The sequence below is a fragment of the Plectropomus leopardus genome, chromosome 16, assembly GCF_008729295.1.
Source record: "Plectropomus leopardus isolate mb chromosome 16, YSFRI_Pleo_2.0, whole genome shotgun sequence".
Taxonomy (NCBI): Eukaryota; Metazoa; Chordata; class Actinopteri; order Perciformes; family Serranidae; genus Plectropomus; species Plectropomus leopardus.
The window spans coordinates 5,774,421-5,790,088 of record NC_056478.1 but is presented as its reverse complement, the minus strand read 5'-3'; the positions used below and the strand labels follow the sequence as shown (position 1 = coordinate 5,790,088).

Here is a 15,668-nt window from a genome sequence, read left to right as displayed (position 1 = left end):
GGCTCCAGCCATGCCAGAGATGCCCTCTCTCTCCTCTCCCTCCTCTTCTCTCCTCTCATATCAGCTCATCTGGTCCCTCTTCATCTCCACGGGACGGAAGAAAAGGTCAAAATGTGTCTCCTCTCGCTCTGTTCTGTCATCAAAGTTGCGCATAAGTCTGCATAAGTACATACTACGTGTCTATCTATAATACAAAAAGCTCCCACTTAAACATGTTTTAAGCACGCCAAAAGTACAATACAGGTAACCTTCAAAGTGCTGCAGCTTCTCTGCACTCACATCTACTGTTTCCATTCGTTTCATTTACATGATCACTGCACTTAAACAACTGATGTACACTTCACACGCCTCAATCACCTCATTTTATGTATACTTCACTTGTCTGGCATTTGATGTCCCCCTCACATGTTTCTCATTCTACACAGCCAACCAACAAAGCCAAGGGACGAGGGTATAGCTGCCACTCGAAGATGAATAGAAAGGGGGGCTGAGTGCTGGGAGCGATACCAGCGCGAAGATACAACGCAGCACCTTGTGTGGCGACGCGGAAACAGACCGGCAAAGACATCACTTGAAAGCACCATACATTAGATCGGCTCTGTGTGATGTGTGCCAGCGTAATATGAGAGGGAGGAGACATGAAAGCACGCTTGAATTGTGTTGAGTATGAGGTGGTCTCTAGTGGAAGATGCAAAGACAAGATGTTGAAAGGCAGTGGCATCGTTTGGCCTGGGCGGGGGCGTAGCACCAAATTTTTGGGGTCGTATGTATAAGCAGTCTCTGCCCCCCTTCCTCTCTTGATCCATGTCTCTATCACACATATTTAAAAAATTTATTTATTTATACAAAGTTGGGTTGTTTTCTTTACCTTCTCTTTTTTTCCTTTTTAATTTTTCTTTTTTTTTTTTTTTTTGGTACAAAAGCAGTCACTAGTGCAAGGGTGAATTAATACATTTTGCGCCTTTAAGGGTTAAGAGGGGCCTCAGACAGCTTCAACTATTTAAAAAAAGAAAAGAAAAGTACCTTCTTAAAACCAATTTATTCAGCCAATCTGAATTTAGTTATGGCACAAATTACCAAATAAAAATAAATAGAAATAAAAAAAAAATTGCAAACAACACCACACTTTTCCATCCAGGATTTTCGAGAGCCCCCCCTCTCATTCAGGCCCTGGGTAATCAGTCCCAGTTCTCCCCCCACTACGGGGTCCCTGGGTGTCTGAGGCTTCAGCCCCAAATGTTTTGAAAAAAACAACAACCTAAAAATATAGATAATATTTTAATAAGAATAGCCTAATAATAAAAAAGAAAATAATCTATTATTCTGTACTTGCACTGGAATAAATGTACAATAATGTAGTTAAACTTCACTACTGTTTACATACATACATATATATATATTTAACTATTTTTCCAACTTCTAGTCAATACATTTTAATGATAGTTATTGTTACCATTGTTGTCTTCCTACTTGCACATGGTTGTTTGTCTGAAACGTCATGTGCAAAGTGCGGCTGTGATATCACCGTTCTCACAGGATCCGCTCATCTGCAGTTTACATGGCGACAGAAGGGGTTACATTTTCTAAAGATTGTAACCTGGTTTTAAAAGTATGCATTTTGTGGCCCCCAGAAAATGCACACAGTCCCCCACAACAAAAGTTTAACATTTCATGCAAGAACCGTTGCTGTATAAACAGACCTTAAACCATTTTGCATCTTTAAGGGGTGAGAGGGGCCTCCACTGTTTTTTTTTTTTTTTTTTTTTTACAAAGTTCAGTCTTTCGGCAGATTCATTCTGCCTATTTAAATGTATTTATGGTATAAACTGGAAAAAAATGCAAGTAAATCCAAACTTTTCCATGCAGGCTTTTCAGGGGTAATCAGACCTCACTTTCCTCCCACTGCGACGCCCCTGCAAATACAGTAATGAAGCATGGTGGGTGTAAAAGCAGGCACCACCCCATATGTGGTGGAAAACCTCCGGTCCCTCTCTCTCCCCAAATACTCCAGACAATTCGCAGCCATCTTAATCTGAACGGTGGAATCTGGCAGCCACACCGGAGCACCTGCATCCGTCCAGCCTGACCCGCTTTTGTTCTGGTCCGACCCCCTAACTTTACCCCCTAATTAACCCAACAGAAACTAATTAAATACAGCTCTAGTGGACCAGACGCCAGACAGAAAAACTAAAAAAAAAAAAAAAAAGGAGGAGGAGGACACAGAAGTGAGCAGAGTAAGGAGAGCGAGCCAATGTAGGAGAGAAGGAAGCCAATGCAGGAGAGAAGGGGAGAAAAAAGGAGATCCAAAGCTTGGCCTCCAGCCCCTGAGACCATTTCAGAGATTCACAGGAGGTGTTTGGGTGTCATTGTCAGCCTGCGTTGTCCTGCGCTCCACACTGACCTTATACTTATACACGCTGTCGTTTTCAAGGTATTTTGGGCTCTTCCTCATGTGAGTGCTGCTGCCAACTGCTGTAATCACAAGCACACCAGTCACATGACGCAACCGATGCCCTGGAGATATTTGGAAGAGGGGAGAGCCGCGGAGAGACAAGAGCAGCGTGGAATGAAAGCAGGAGGAGGGGGGGAGGAAAAGGGAAGGTACGGGACAGGATTGTGAGAGAGAAGATATATAAATATGGGTTCAAACCAGCCAAGTGTCTCTGGCAAGATGCTGCCGCTGCTGCTAGTCCCAGGCACAGCGCGCTAAGTGATAGAGAAAGTAATTAAGAGAAGCCTGTTCAAGTAGATAGGCCTGTAAAGGAGATTTGAAGAGGGGAACTGATTGTGCATGTCTGATTCCAGCTCTTCAGAGAGTTCTCAGCCCCAAGGCTTATAGCTTTCAAAGGGCCGTCGTCTCTCTCGCTGTCTATCTCTCCGTCTTTTTCCCTTCAACATACATCTACAAACAAAATTTGACTCTCATTTCAGCATATGAAGCACACGTGTGTTTATGATAGTTGAACGTAGGACAGAGAGAGGAGAAGGTGTTCACCAGCATCTCTATCTATTATCTATCTATCTATACACTCAGGTCTGTTACTCTTGGCTGTAGTGGACATAAAATTTGGGTATAAATGATAAAATGATGTATACGTTGTAAATTTGTGTGTGCGCTTCAATCTGTAAAGTTGAGAAACAAAGTCAAAGTATGTGCACTGACTGTTTCTACATGTGCAAAATCAATTTCTCAAACCATTTTGTGATGTATGTATCTAAAATCTGACAATTTCATTGACTTAAAAAATCTAGGACACTGATTATGTTGTTTATGTCTAATTGTTAAGTTTGCATAAAATTTAGTTATATTTACTTCATTTTGTGAAGTTGTTGCAACTTAAAAATGACAAGTTGAATTAATCAAACCAATCTTGTAAAGTTTTAGCAGCTTCAGTAAACCAAGTTTACTCTCATTGTGTATCCTGCTGGCTGCAAACTTGTCAATCATATTTGCATGTTCTTAAAAATGTTAACAAAACAGAACTCGCAGATCCTCTAACTTCCTCGTTGGTTAAAATCCTCTTTGCTAAGATCACGTTAATTCAGATTAAATTGGTTTACTGAAGTTTACTGAAAAAAAAACAAGGTAATTTCACTTTCATTTTTAAGTTGCGACAACCTCACAAAATTTAGTAGATACAGCTAAATTTTAAATAAGCTTATCAAAGTAAACATAAATTTAGATTAATAGTTAAATTTACTTTAATCACTTTTTGAAGATTATTGCAAATAAGATCAACTTGTCAGATTTTCAGTCTATATACGAAATAATGCAGTACTTTTTGACTAAAAAGTTCACACTATGTCTTCTCCAAATAGTGATTTAACTCTGCGTGGATGAGCTTGTGGACACAGTAGAGCAACACTGCCACCTAGGATGAGCTGCAGCACCCTGCAGGTAAATGTGGACATTAAGACTTCTGTCCGGTTATTGGGGAAGTCTGACTTTAGTTGCGCTTTTTTAAATTAAAAAATGCATTTCACTAAAGGCTTTTTCTTGTAGCTATTTCATTGCCCTTACTGTAAAACAGACACAGTCAAGGCTCACGGTCTCCTCATAAGTATCTAAGGATAAATTTGTTGTGCAGATGGGATTTTTTTTTTTTTAATGTTTTCAACCTTTTCTACTCCTCAAAATCCATCACTGATCTCTGCTGTCCAATGAGTAAATAAACCGAAGTCAAATCACCAACTGAGCAGGAAGCCAATGTAACTTTAACTGTCTGTTAAGATTTTAAAACACTAACCATGTAAACATGTCACAGCTGTTTTCAGTTGATTTGTAAAACAATGCATGCTGTGCCATAATGTGGAAAAACAAACCTGTGTTCATGCAGTACAGTTTTTCAGAAACTGGGTTCACACTTGAGTGCAGTTGTCTCAAGTTTGGTTGAGTTGGTCATCAGGAAAATGCAAAGCAGGGTTTAAAATGCCATGGCTATTGTTGCCTGTGTTATAGCTCTGTCTGCAATAAAAGAAGAAAACAGTACAATATTTCCCTCTGGAAGTAGTATAACATCTCACAACCTCAAAACAAACTTGTCCTGCATACTTTCCAGGATGAAGATTATGGCAAACTGTTAAGGAAAGGCCAATTTAACTAATCTACTGGCGACATCTACTGGAGGAACTGCAGCATTGATATAAAGAGAAAAAAAAATCAAATAAATCCCAAAATTGGCATCCTTTGCAATTGAAATTTAAGGTTGTCCAACCACATAATACATGTTAAAATGCATATGGACAGATATGATACAAATTAAAATAATAAATATATACTACTACTACCAATTATTTTTATTATTATTATCATTATTATTATTATTATTATTATTATTATTATTATTATTATTATAATAATAAATAATAATAATAATAATACAAAATAGCACCTTTCACCAAAATAAAATATAGAAAATGTATTACAAAAAAACCATAAAAACATAAATCTAAAAAAACTTAAAATAAAAAATGCCAAATATGTAAAAACTTGCAAAGCATCCAAAACCCCCTAAAAATAAATAAAATTGTATCTGGTTTATCAAAATAGGTAGCAATGATTTTTTTGTGAAGCAACTGGTTAATTTACTAATTGTTGCAATTGTATTTATATAATCTTTTTTGGTAATTGGTAATTGAATTTGTTACAAAACATTTTAGTTTACAACCACTTATTATGTTTTTATGCAAAAATCTTGATTTGTAAAATACCTAACCTTTCTTTCTTTTTTTTAAATATAGGTTGGAGTTTTGGGGCTTGTTCTTTTTTATGCATTAAGTACTTTTATTTTTTCATACTTTAAATACATTTTTTTCTGATTTTACTTATGTGTCATTTTAAAGCAGGCCTTTAATTGTAGCAGAGTATTTTCACATGGCGGTATTAGTACTTTTATTTAATTAAAGGCTGTTAATATTTCTTCCTCCACAGACTTCAGGAGCTGATTGACCTCATCTGTCATGCGTTACTCCACTGTCGTAAAACGTCCCTGACTGCTGTTGCAATGGCGTTTGCTGCGACAGCACTTTCCGGCAGCAGGGAAATCGAGGAGAAAGCAGCGACAAACGTCGCCAGCAGATTCAGTATCGCCCCAAAAACCTCTGGATTTATGCGATATTCGGTGAACTGACGCGTATATTGATTGTATATCCCTTCGCCTCGTGGATGAGCTTGTGTTCAACGTTTTCCCCGCGTGAATCTCCACCTTAATGCGGTGGGATGGCCACAGTGCCGCCTGGGCCTAGTAGCGCACTGCCTGCATCCCCGGCTGAGAGTCCTCCTTTCCCCGGGGCTGGGAGCGCGGAGCCGGCGGGGGCAGACGGACAGCCGGCCTGCCGCAGGGACGACTGCGGACCCGCCGGCACAGGGAAGACGTCGGAGCCGGTAAGCGACGTCAACAGGTCGGTCAACAAGAAGCAGAAAAACATGCTAGCTCGAGCTAGCCCGGCGGCGCTGCACCTCAAAATGCAAGCCCGAGAGCAGCAGCAGCTGAACGGCTTGGCCAGCCCCTCAGAGGCCGCTGACAGCCACCAGCACACAGGAAACCGACCCGACAACCCGAGACCGTCCGTGGACAACTGTGACAGCAGCAGCAGCGGCAGCACCGAGGAGGCTCCGGTCGACAGAAACAATAGTGAGCACTGCCAGCATGAAGGCCACAGCCCCTTCTCCAAAAACGGCAGCCTCTCTCCGCTGGTTAACAATAGCATGAACGGGATGCCGGCGCTAACGAGGACTGAGGCGGCCCGCAGCCAACCCGGGGACGACGGGAAAGAGGAGTTTGACCTTACGGAGCCGCCGAGACCGCCGAGCTCCGAGCCGCCGGACGCCGGGCCCGGCGGAGGGGAGAGCCCCGCTGACCCGCAGCAGCAGCAGCCGCCGGCCGCGGAGCTGGCCCGGCTCGACCTAAGCGGCTCTCCCGGCCGGGCGGAGGAGGAGGACAGCCACGGCATCCGATATGTCCGCTACGAGTCCGAGCTGCAGATGCCGTGGATCATGAGACTGATCACCAAGGACTTGTCTGAGCCTTATTCAATTTACACCTACAGGTACTTCATCCACAACTGGCCGCAGCTCTGCTTCCTGGTGAGTAAAGACACTGAAACCATGTCAGTCATGAAAATGTCTGTTTTCACTGTTTAACTTTGGGTCAAATTCATGAGTCATGGGCGTATTGTGAGACAGTGTCCCCCTGGGCATCGATACGGAAAGGGCCCCACCACCTCTCCTACATTGGAGCAAGACAGACAAACTTTGTGTTCGTTTTGTCTCTGCTCGTGGTTGTTTTGCATCTCTTTGTGGTCATTTCAAAAGTGAAGAGTGTAAAATTTAGGGAGATTTGGTGGTGTCTGTCCAGCTAAAACTTCTCCTGGCTATAAACCCTTTTATTGTTTTTATCAGAATTTAATAAAGAATGTCAAAAGTCATTATTCAGGAGCTGAATTATCCACAGAGGTCTTTTCCTCTCAAAATCAAAACTGAATAAAGTAGTTTCATGTCACAAATCACTCGGGCTAACACAGCTAGATAATGCGTTTGGAGGTTGAGCGACTCCTTCATGTGTTCGCCTCTACCTGAACTGGCCTAGGTTTTCTGTGCATGTGCTCCCAGTCATCACACTGAGCTTTGACCCAGAAGTCAAACTTCATAAATTCAAAGAAGAAAGCTGGGAAAAAAACAAGACTGTAAAATGTAAAGTGCAGAGTATGTACAAAATTTACAGCATCAAATGTTATACATGTTGTCACCTTTCGACATGCAACCCCTTTACCGCCTGCTAACCTGTTTGGTATGCAATGTGCTTGTATAGTGGGATCAGGACAGTAGTCCAGTTAAATTGCCTGATCAAGCTTTAACCACACTGTCTTTGTAAATGTACAGAATAAATCTCTGGTATCTTGGGGATGGACTGCACGCCCACAACATGCTCACCTCTTTTCTCTCATAAGTCAATATGTGCTCATCTTTTTCTGATCCAGGCGTTCAGGAGGTTTTTTACCATGAGCCAAATTATCCATAGAGGGCTCTTACTCTCCAAAACAAACAGACCAAGTGATTTAAACTAATCAAAAACCAAATAAAGCAGTTTCAGCTTAAAAATACACATTTTTCTGACACACTTTGGCATGACAATGTGGACACTGTGGACTCTCCGATAACTTCTGATCCAGACGTTCAGGAGATTTTTACCAGAAGCTGAATCATCCCCAAAGGTCCCTTCCTCTCCAAAACAAACAGATCAGGTGATTGAAACAGCTAGAAACACTGAAAAAAGGACCTTCACATTATCATTACAGTTGGGCTTCTCACTATGGGACAATATGAAGACGTGAATGGCCGAATCCAGAGCCAGTGTTTGGTTTGATTGTTCTGGGCTCCCGTAGTAACATCCAACATGTCGAGGCTGTGTCCTCGCTGCAGCGGCCCTTGGTTTGACTCCGTCTCGGCCATTTGCTGCATGTCTTCCCCTCTCTCTCTCCCTTTCACACATATGCTGTCCTATCAATTAAACAATAAAACAGCCAAAAAATATCTTTAAAAAAAACAACAAAAAACATGTCAATCTCCATAAAATAGGGACCTTCTTCCTTTGTAGAAACTGTATTAATGGCTTCTCAGGTAACGAAAACACAACGATTTTTATTTTCAGGTGATTATACACTAAAGAAAACATACTTTCATATATCCCCCTAAATCAGGCATGTCAAACCGGTCCACAGGGGGGGCGGTGTGGCTGCTGGTTTTGTTTCCAACCAAGTAGCAGCACACCAGACTTGACTCATTTAATCAACTGATCTCTGTCTTCAGACAGTTGATTGGTCAAACTGTGTGCTCTTGGTTGGTTGGCACAGAAACCTGCAGCCACACCGGCCCCCCTGTGGACCAGTTTGACATGCCTGCCCTAAATCTTACGCACTTCACCTTTAAGTGTCTTCCTGGTCGGTTTGTGTTAACTTGACATGTTGAAAGTTAAGGCCAGGGGACCCTCGTCACTTTTGGCCCCTGCGCCTGTCCCTGGTTGGCCCTTCAGTAATCTGTCTATGCTCTTAGCTCAGGGACATTGCTAATCTAAAGTTGCATAGCGTTACTGGGGTTGGGTGTGACTGCATGCTGTCATCACCTGTCAGTGTGTCTCAAAGGCAGCCAAACGGTGAGCGCACACAGCGTAATCTCACATATGTAAATCTGTCACTGACAGGACACTTGTTTGGAAGTTTTATTGTGTCTTTTAACAGCAACAACACCCACTTTTCTATCACAAAGCCTCGATCCCTGCTAGTTATGTGGATTCAGTGTGAATTATTAGCTGTCAAATCAAGAAAAGCCAACCCTTGCATGTTTGTCCTGTCATATGTACAAAAATTTAGGAGCGAGCAAATGTTTAAAAACCTTACTTTCCGGTTTTATAGGAGAGTTATCTGCGATAAGTACGCGTTTCCTCTTGCACCTACAGTGTTGTGTCAGGATTTTCTCCTTTGACAAACACCGTCCTTTCTTTGCTTATCCTCCGAGCCTCAAGGTCGTAAACTTCCCAGTTCCAGTTTGTCTGGAACGACGCGTGTAACACAAGAGGAAGTGCCGTGAAATAAAGGTCAGAGTTCAACTCAGAGAACCAGTAGAACTGGCAGGATGACAAAAACTGCAGAGGAACTGTTGCTAGGCTCTCAGCGACCACCGCCGTATACACTCAGAGGGTCTAACTGGTGTGTGTGTGTGTGTGTCACAGGCCATGGTGGAGCAGGAGTGTGTCGGAGCCATCGTATGTAAGCTTGACATGCACAAGAAGATGTTCCGTCGTGGCTACATCGCCATGCTGGCCGTGGACTCGAAACACAGAAGGAAAAGCATCGGTGAGATCTGGACTCTGCGTGTCACTCACAGAATAAATATTGACCCTTTGAAACCTGAGAAAACTGGCTTATTGTCTCTCACAAACATGGGAAGAGAAATGGGGAATGAAAGAATGACCCAAAAACAAAAAACAACAAACAAAAAAAAGAAAGTAAAACACAATTAAATAAGGTAGTGACCTGAAAAAAGTGCTTTAAAATGATAAAAAAAAATCTGTAACGTAATTTTAAAAATGTAATTATGATAAATAGTTTCTTGCTAGCCTTTCTCTTTTTTCCCTACCTTTTTTTAAAAAATAGTTTTCTAAATCTGCTGATTTCTTGCAATTAATGGAATATTTCTTGTATAGTTGCTCGTTTCCTTTCCCAACATTTTTGAAAGAAATTGCACCAATTTGCTCAGAGTTTGAAGGTTCAAAGGCCTCTGAAAACAGCACAACAGTTATGTCAGTCCAGATTTCAAAGGGTTAAAGGTCCCATGTTATTAAAAGTCAGTCCATGTTTTTTTGTATTAACCCTTTGAAACCTGAGCACATTGGATTGATTTCTTTCAAAAAAACAGGAAGAAGGCAATGAGCAATGAGAGAAGAAATAACCCAAAAATGGCAAGAAATTAGTAAAAAAAAAAAAAAAAAAAGAAAATTATCTGACAATTCTTGAAATGTAAAAGAAAAGTAGCTAAAATTTTTCTTAAATGTAAAAAATAAATAAAAATAGTAAAACAAGGAAATGACCCAGAAACATTTCACCCTAGCCTTTTTAAAAATATTTTTCTAATTCTAGTAATTTCTTGTCATTTATAGAACATTACCAAGTTACTTATTGCCCTTTCCCCGTGTTTTTGAAAGAAATCACCATTTTGCTCAGGGTTCAAAGATAATACTTTGTGAATGGCTTCTGAAAGCAGTTCAAGAAAACTGATGTTGCTCCAGGTTTCAAATGGTTAAATGATAAAGCAGCTATAGCTGCTGTATGAATACTGAACTGAATTCTTCTGTCCTTTTGAAATGTGGAACAAGTTGTGCAAGAGAGTCTTTTTTGTTTTCTTTGATAACCAAATCTCTCAATGCAAATGCAGTATTTAGATAAGTTGTACACTCTGAGTTGATGTGACCTTTTGCCTTTTTTTACTGCAAGATTCAAGTCATGAAAACAGAAAAACTAAGTGATATTTCTGTAAAAGTTTGTGTTTTGTTTATCGGTGTGCCGTCACTGACTTAAACTCTTGTGTTTCAGGTACTAATCTGGTGAAAAAGGCCATCTATGCCATGGTGGAGGGAGACTGTGACGAGGTAAGATATCTAAACCCTTCACACTGAAGGATGTCCTAATCAATGCACACAACTTCCTTTTTCAATTTCTGTTTTAGTACATCCAGAGAATATTTCAGTTTTTGAGAAAAGCCTGAAACACACTAATGGGCTGGTGTAAACACACACAGTGTTTATTTTCGACATTTGCATTAGCTGCGTGCCAAAATATTCACTCCCAATGTTAATGTAAGCAGCAGACTGGAGGACAGTGTTGCATTACTGAACCAGATTGTGCAGAAAAAAACACCAGAAATCCCTGAAAAATACAGTGAATGCATAAAATAACACACTGAAAAATGATTAAAATGGGACTTTTGTTTACATTTTTTTTCTTGGTTTTGGTGTCGGGCCAAAACCAAAGTCTCTGTATGAGCATTAACCAAAAAAATAATTAAAAAAAATTGCTGCTTGTGTTTCAAAGACAAAGATTCTCTTCTGCTCTTCACTTATCTGAGTTTGATGGTAACCTTGATTTGAGTGTCAGCTACTCCGAGCCTTTCAGTATCTTCGCTCCACAACAAGCTGTTTTACCTGCTCTGCAAATATCTGACAGTTATCAGCAAGCGGGCCCTCTCTTTTTACGTGGTCATGCCTTTAATGTCGGCGGAGTAACATTAAAGGCATGAACATGCAAGATTGTCAGTTACTGTTTGTAAATGCGCTTGCCAGCGAAAGTAAAAGCCAGGTGCATCTCCAAAAATGTAAATATCATGAAAAGGTTCGTTTTTCTTTGTAATTTAATTCAAAAAGGCAAACTTTCATATATTGCATAATCATTAAATGTAAATTGAAATATTCAAGCCTTTTTGTTTTCATGTTGATGATTATGGCTTATATAGCTCAGTATCTTATATTATTAGAATATTTCTTTAATTGATTTAAAACAGAAATCTTCAACTTCTGAAAAGTACGTTAATTTATATACTTAGTACTTGGCTGGGGCTCCTTTACTATGAATTACTGCATCACTGTTGCACAGAGGTGATAAACCTGTGGCATTGCTGAGGTGTTATTGAAGCCCAGGTTGCTTTGATAGCGGCCTGCAGCTCATCTGCATTTTTTGATGTTGGGTTTTTAAAAAAAAAATAAAAATATTTTATTTATTTATTTTTAATTTTTTTTAGCTGTAGGCCATAATTACCACAATTAAAAACCATTTTAGTTTATGTAATGAGTCAAGAATATATAAAATCTTCCCCTTTTCAATTAACTGATGGAAAATAATGAACTTTTTCACAGTTTTTCTATTTTTTGAGATTCATCTGTGCCCCCTTGTTTACATTTCACCTCACATAATTTGTTAAATAAAGTCCGCCTGTGTTCAGTCAAACTGTCCCATGATCTTAGCGTGTATACACACGTGTTCTGAAAGGACCCCGAGTCTGCAGCACCAGTAAGCAATGGGGACCATGAAAAACGAGGAGCTCCTCAAACCGGTCAGAGACAAAGTCCTGGAGAAGTGCAGATGTAACAGCATTAATGATGGCTGCATTCCATTTATGGGAGGACCTGGCATTATTCATGATGACTTACTGGAATAACTTACTGGCACACTTAATGGAAGTGAGCCATCGTTAATGTTTTTAGTTTCACCTGTGCTTTTCCTGCCATGATGAGTCACAAATGTCTGCTGTGGAAAAGGTCCGTGGAGACAGAAACGGGGAAAGCATCCGTCGTGCTCGATCACGTAATGCCCCCGTTGTGAAACAGCTGTTCTGTATAGTGAAACAGCCGGTAAAATTCAGTAAAAGCGAATCTGTCGTATTCATTACTTTAAACTCATGTAATAGGATACTCATAAAATAGGACTTATCTCAGTCGAATCAGATTTCGAAAAAGCTCATTTGGACAGACATTACCTGCCTCCGAATAGCTGAAAACTCACTAACCTGCTTCACACACACACACACACACACACACACACACAAACACACACACAAAGTAGTCTTAGAAATCTGTAGAAATGGCAGGTGTTTGAGGTGGAAATGAGATTCAGTATTAAAATTTCTCTGATCTGTTTGAGGTCAAAGGACTGATGATGATTCACCACAGAAATGATTTTTCTGTCAGTGTGATTGCGTACGCACAAATTCAGGCTTTTAAAGACATTTATTTATTCATCAGTCCACCATCTGCAAACACTGTAGCCGTCTTTAAAGCTGCATTCGTTTCAGCTTTGGCTCTTGTGTATCAGCAGGGTTTTTTTTGTGTGTATTAATACACACACTAAACTGCAGCACTTCACACTGCTGCCAACTCTTGCTGTTTAATCTTCAGGCCCCATCGCTTTGTGCTCTCAAACACTCAGAGGCAAATATCCCAGACGACCAAATTCATTTTGTCATCAGAGTTTAATTTCCCCACTGCTTTGCTTGTAAATGCAAAACATGTCGACAGTTTTACAACTTCAATATCAGACCTGCCTTGACTGCACAAACAAGAAATATGGCTTAAATCCCTTCTTGCTACTGAATTATTACGTGAATACATATCTTTGGCAAAAATATGTTTTTGAAGGTCGCTGTGTAGTGCAGAGAATGAGAAATACTCAATGTTTAGCTTGTTTTTATCACTGCACTGGATTCTTTTTTAATCATCTGATTGTCCTCATGAAATACTGACTGAAGTATATTCTTGTTTTAGTAATTGTGCATGCTGCCTCACTGTCATGACTTACTGGGATCGAGCCATCTTGAATGTTAATGTGCTGTGTTGTGCCGAAGCATAAAGACTGGAAGCAGTGGGAAACTGCTAACTTTGCTCGGGCAAAGGTGTTTTATTTTCAACAACTTCAAAACGTTCCCGTTCCCAGTTTGAATGTGTGTATTTAAAATAGAGCATGAGACATGGTGGTGAAATCAGCAGCAGCGAGCTCACTCATTGAAGCTATTCTTGACCATCAACAACTGACCTCCCAAACTACACACAGCATCTAAGGCTTCAGATGCCTTAAAGGAAAACTTCAGTATTTCAACCTGGACCCTGTCTTTACATATTTTGTGTCTAAGGCCCCTTTCTTACTGCACAAAAAACCCACAACATCTGGATTTTTTTATTTACAATCAGCAGTCACTTTCGAGACAAATGACTCTGCAGTGGTCTCTGGTCTTTATCAGGTCTAAGCAGCTTCGATCAGCAGTGATGGAAAAATGAATAAGTGGGGCCCTAATTTTAACCTCAATGACGGGCCGCCACTAAATACTTATTTAAGAAACCATGCCTTCCATACCTGCAGCCAATAGGTTTGGAGGACATTTTTCTTAAAAAAAAAAAAAAAAAAAAAAAACACCATTTTTTAAAGAAAAAAATAAATAAATACATTTTAAAAATGGTTAAAAAAAGACATTTTTAAAAAAAGAAAAATAAGGGAAAAAACAATCGCCACATTTTTTTCTTTGAATATCAACATTTTTTAAAGAAACAAAAATTCAAAGAAATAAAAATAAAATTTAAAGAAAAATTACAAAAGAAATTGCCATGTTTTCTTTAAAAAAATCAACAAAGACTTTTAAAGAAAAATCACCTCAATTGTTTCAATACAAATGGAGGCATGTTTTCATTAAAATCAGCAGTAAAATATAGAGAAAATAAGGCCTTTTAAAGTTGTGTGCCCCCCCCCAGCCCTGCCTCAAATTCATTAAAAAGTCATGGATATTTACTGGTAAAAATGTGTATGAACACTGTTGAACTTCTGTGGCAGAAAATAAAGTGTTAATTTTCTACATTTTCATTTAATAAACTAAAATATACAAAACTACTGTTGGGATCCAGAAACAGTGCACAAAAAGCGAACATGTCTTTTTTTTTTCCAGGTTACAAGGATCAGTCAGTCCACTCATGTATAAAACGCAGCACTGACATGTCTGTCTGTTTGTCCCCAGGTTGTATTGGAGACTGAAATCACCAACAAATCAGCCCTGAAGCTGTACGAGAACTTGGGTTTTGTCAGAGACAAGCGGCTGTTCAGATACTACCTGAACGGAGTGGACGCGCTGCGGCTCAAACTGTGGCTGCGCTAAGAGGAAAGAAGAGGGGACGGGGGAGGACGGGACAGCGGGTGCTGTTCACCTCGTAACGCTACCGGCTTGACAGCCTCAGCTCTGCCCTGGTCATTTCACTCTACACACACACACACACACACACACACACCTGTGTACAAACATAAGGAGTATGCACATACGCATAGACACGCAGACACACCCTCTTTTTGTCCTTGACCTCCGAACAACTGTTGTTTAGGCAGAAACGAACTGACACCTGATTAAAGGGCCCCCGATACTTCCTGTGACGAGGACGGGGGGGCGAGCGAGGGTGGTCTCTGGGATGACCTTGACTGGGGACTAGATGACCTTTTGACCTTCAAGCTTGGACGCCACATTGAACATGAGGCAGCTCGAGCGAGGGCGTGCGTCCGAACCCCAGAGGACAGACACAGCGGATCCTCCTTCAGAACACAAACAGACTTAAAGAAAAACAACAACAACGCGTGAAACAAGGAAGCGGTAAAAAAAACAGACTGGGAAGAAAATATTTGTGGAGTTTATTTTTGTGTTTCTTTTTTAACCTTGTGAGTTGGACGGGGGACGGGAAAAAGCTAAAGTATGACTGTGCGTTTGTACCGCCTCATTTTTTCTTTTCCTTTTGGAGTGTTTGGCTCGTTTTCGTGTGCATGTGTACGTGGCGTGGTTGGTTTCACTTTGAGCAGGTGTTTGTGCGACTGCGTGAGCGCATGCTTGTTGTCTGTTTCCCATCCTGTCCAGCGGCCGCCGCGGCCTCTCCGTGCTGCTGTCTCCATCACCTGCCTCAGCCTCCGGGACTGAAGCCTGTAAAGATATGCATGCATTTATTTTAGTGCGGGGAAAAGTGTGACGAGTGTGTGTTGATTAATCCCGTCTGGGGCTCAGACCCTTCCTGCGTTCGGTGTAAGCATGTTGGTGCAGAGCAATGATAGAAATCACTCCATTAGCGCCTCAAACTTTCCCAGACTGGTCAGTCTGACACCTT

General features: G+C 40.6%; 1 protein-coding gene across 1 annotated transcript; it reads left to right on the top strand.

Annotated features, from left to right (window-relative positions):
* The first annotated feature begins 5,544 nt into the window (after positions 1 to 5,544).
* On the top strand, positions 5,545 to 15,274 carry naa30 (N-alpha-acetyltransferase 30, NatC catalytic subunit). Its single transcript, XM_042503159.1, has 4 exons — positions 5,545 to 6,586; positions 9,228 to 9,351; positions 10,588 to 10,643; positions 14,546 to 15,274. The coding sequence occupies exons 1-4, from the start codon at positions 5,720 to 5,722 to the stop codon at positions 14,681 to 14,683; spliced, it is 1,185 nt and encodes a 394-aa protein (XP_042359093.1). The 5' UTR covers positions 5,545 to 5,719; the 3' UTR covers positions 14,684 to 15,274.
* The last annotated feature ends 394 nt before the right edge of the window (positions 15,275 to 15,668 follow it).